The sequence below is a fragment of the Penaeus chinensis genome, chromosome 19 (genome assembly GCF_019202785.1).
Source record: "Penaeus chinensis breed Huanghai No. 1 chromosome 19, ASM1920278v2, whole genome shotgun sequence".
In the NCBI taxonomy this organism is placed as follows: Eukaryota; Metazoa; Arthropoda; class Malacostraca; order Decapoda; family Penaeidae; genus Penaeus; species Penaeus chinensis.
In genome coordinates, this window is record NC_061837.1 from 6,494,820 (window position 1) to 6,497,319 (window position 2,500).

General features: G+C 36.5%; 1 protein-coding gene across 2 annotated transcripts in view; it reads left to right on the forward strand.

The window, feature by feature from the left end:
• Positions 1-1,431, forward strand: part of LOC125035265 (14 kDa phosphohistidine phosphatase-like) — a 3,303-nt gene extending 1,872 nt beyond the window's left edge. For both annotated transcript variants that reach the window (XM_047627536.1, XM_047627538.1), the window contains exon 3: positions 1,004-1,431. In XM_047627536.1, the coding sequence (XP_047483492.1) occupies positions 1,004-1,247 (244 nt within the window). In that variant the 3' untranslated portion in view covers positions 1,248-1,431. The remainder of the gene's footprint in view (positions 1-1,003) is intronic.
• Positions 1,432-2,500: the final 1,069 nt, after the last annotated feature.

Sequence of the window (2,500 nt, forward strand, 5' to 3'; positions counted from 1 at the left end):
ATTGGTCATATGACTTTATTATGTGTTGGTTATTCTGGATCAAAGATCCTGGGATGTCTTAGTTAACAGTGTTGTTTCTATATTGTTCATCATTTTATGATCTTCTCAATCCCATGCCTATTGTAAGTGAGGGTGGGGGGCACACCCCATTCTCCCCTTCTTCATCTGCACCATCTCCCTTCCACTCCCTCTTGGATAATCACACAACCCTTCCATTAAAAGTGTCCTCTAAATTCTTCCCCTCCTGATGTTATTCCTTATACCTGCTTCCATGTCTCATTTTCTAGGTTCTCCGACACCCATATTCTTACTACCCATTGCTTACTTCATAATGGATTTTTTGCATTGTCCCTCTTCCTTCATTCTTCGTCCCCTTCACTCTTTACTAATTTCAGTCCTACCTGAATTGCTCTGCTCTTTATCCTTTTCACAACCATACTATCCTATAGTGTTCTAAACCTTTTGGCATGTAACAACTTGTCTTAAAAATTAACTCACTTTACCCCTTTTTGCCACATTACTTTACCATAGTGCTATATAACCTCAGATGTCTAGCACATTTAATTGTCTTAATAGTTGTTGAGGATTTGATAAACACGGCATCTCCAAATAACATAGCTGTTTTTCAGTTAATTACCATCATCAGGCTCATCCTGTGATTAGTAGTCATCAGTGTGTGATGTACATCTGTGTATGCCTTTCCTTTTTTCATTCTTTTATTTATTTATTTATACTTGCTTAGTGCAGTAAATCTGTTTAGAAGCTGCATCCTCCTCCAGTAGTTCTAGGAACCACTTATTTTTCTCATAACTTTTGGTAACAAGAATAGAAACTTGAAATTATAATTATAAAAAAAAATCATGGTAAAGTATAATTAAAATAAAAGCTAGAGTATTATCATTAGTGTTGACAAAATATAGCAAATATGGTATTAATTTACAGGGGACGATCTCAAAACATATACCGTTTTCTAATATGTAATTATATTTCTCTCTGCTTACAGGTACTGTTCAGCAGGTTTCCATGCTGATGTGTATGACAAGGTTGTGCCTGGAATTGAAGCCAAGGGACTGGATTGCGAGTGTGTCGGAGGAGGTCGTATTCTGCACGAGCCAGACAATAAGAGCATTGAAGTTTTTGGCTACTCTCAAGGTTATGGAAAGGCTGATCATTCAGTATCTGTTGAGCTGCTGAAAAAGAAATACCCAGACTATGCCAAAATTACATTCTCCAATGATGGTTATTAGAAGGATAATTTTCCTGATTATTTCTTCAACGTATTGAAGAGATGTTTAAATGTATCTCAATTTGGCACCAAATGTTTGTTTTGAAAAAAAAAAAGAAAGAAAAAGATCAGGTATTTGAAAAATGTTTTTTTCAACAAAAAAAAAATGTACCAGTGATAACGGTGAATAAATGTTTGCAATTTTAGATATGTTTCTGTCAGTTATCCTAGGTATGTTTAGGATTGAGCCCAGGTTTGTTTGTGTGGGGCAACTGCTGTCTGGGTATAATCATTTGAGGGGTGGGAAGGGGCTAACACATACTCACCATAAATTCAAATTTGAAAAAAGTTATGACTAATTTTATTGAACAATTTCTGCCAAATTATAGTGATAGGGTGAGGCTTGGGGGTAATGCCCCCAGGTAAGGAAGTGCTATATGACATCAAAGGTCATATAGTACTGGTAAATTGGAGTAGGGAAAAGGGTTAGGAATGAGTTAACTTTACCCTAATTATAGGTTGAATAATACTAGACGGTAGTATGGTAGAGAGGGGAGTTGATGGGGTATATTATAAGATAAAGGTTGCTAGAAGGAAGGAGTTGAGGGAGTAGGGAGCATTATGATAAACTCATTTTTGCCATTTTTGGCACAGTACTTAACATTTAGAATAGGTGGACAGAACAAGGGGATGAAGATAAGGAAGAGGAAAGGAGGAGAAGAGGAGACCATGCAAAATTAGTTGAAGTGAAGGCTGAGGACCAAGGTAGGGGAGAACCCTTACAGTCCCCATCTCCTAAGCCAACAACGAGCAAGGGATTGGGGAGGAAGTTATTACTAAGTGCTATCTGAAAGAGATAGTAGTAGTTTGTGTTTTGTCAAGGGTGAGCTTGAATAGCAGCATCTTGTCAAGTGGTGGTTAAGAAAATGCACATACCTCATCCAACACTTTGTGCACCAGGAATAGTATGAAATTAAACTTAGTCATTTTACCTTAGAGGGATAATTCTTTGTCTTTTTCATATGACCCAGTGTCACTTGAATTTGTCTCACTTACTCACATTCAGATGTGATGTAATGTAAAATTGTCTCACCTACTCATACATTTAAATGTAATGTAAAATCTGTAATGAAGTTGATTAAATCATGTAACGCATGTAAAGTCACTTCAAACTTGCATTCTCTCTGTTTTAATTAGGCATATCTTGTGAAAATACTTAACTTATAGCTGGAATGTTGCTTAGATTCCCAAGAATGCAGTAAAACCAAGCATACA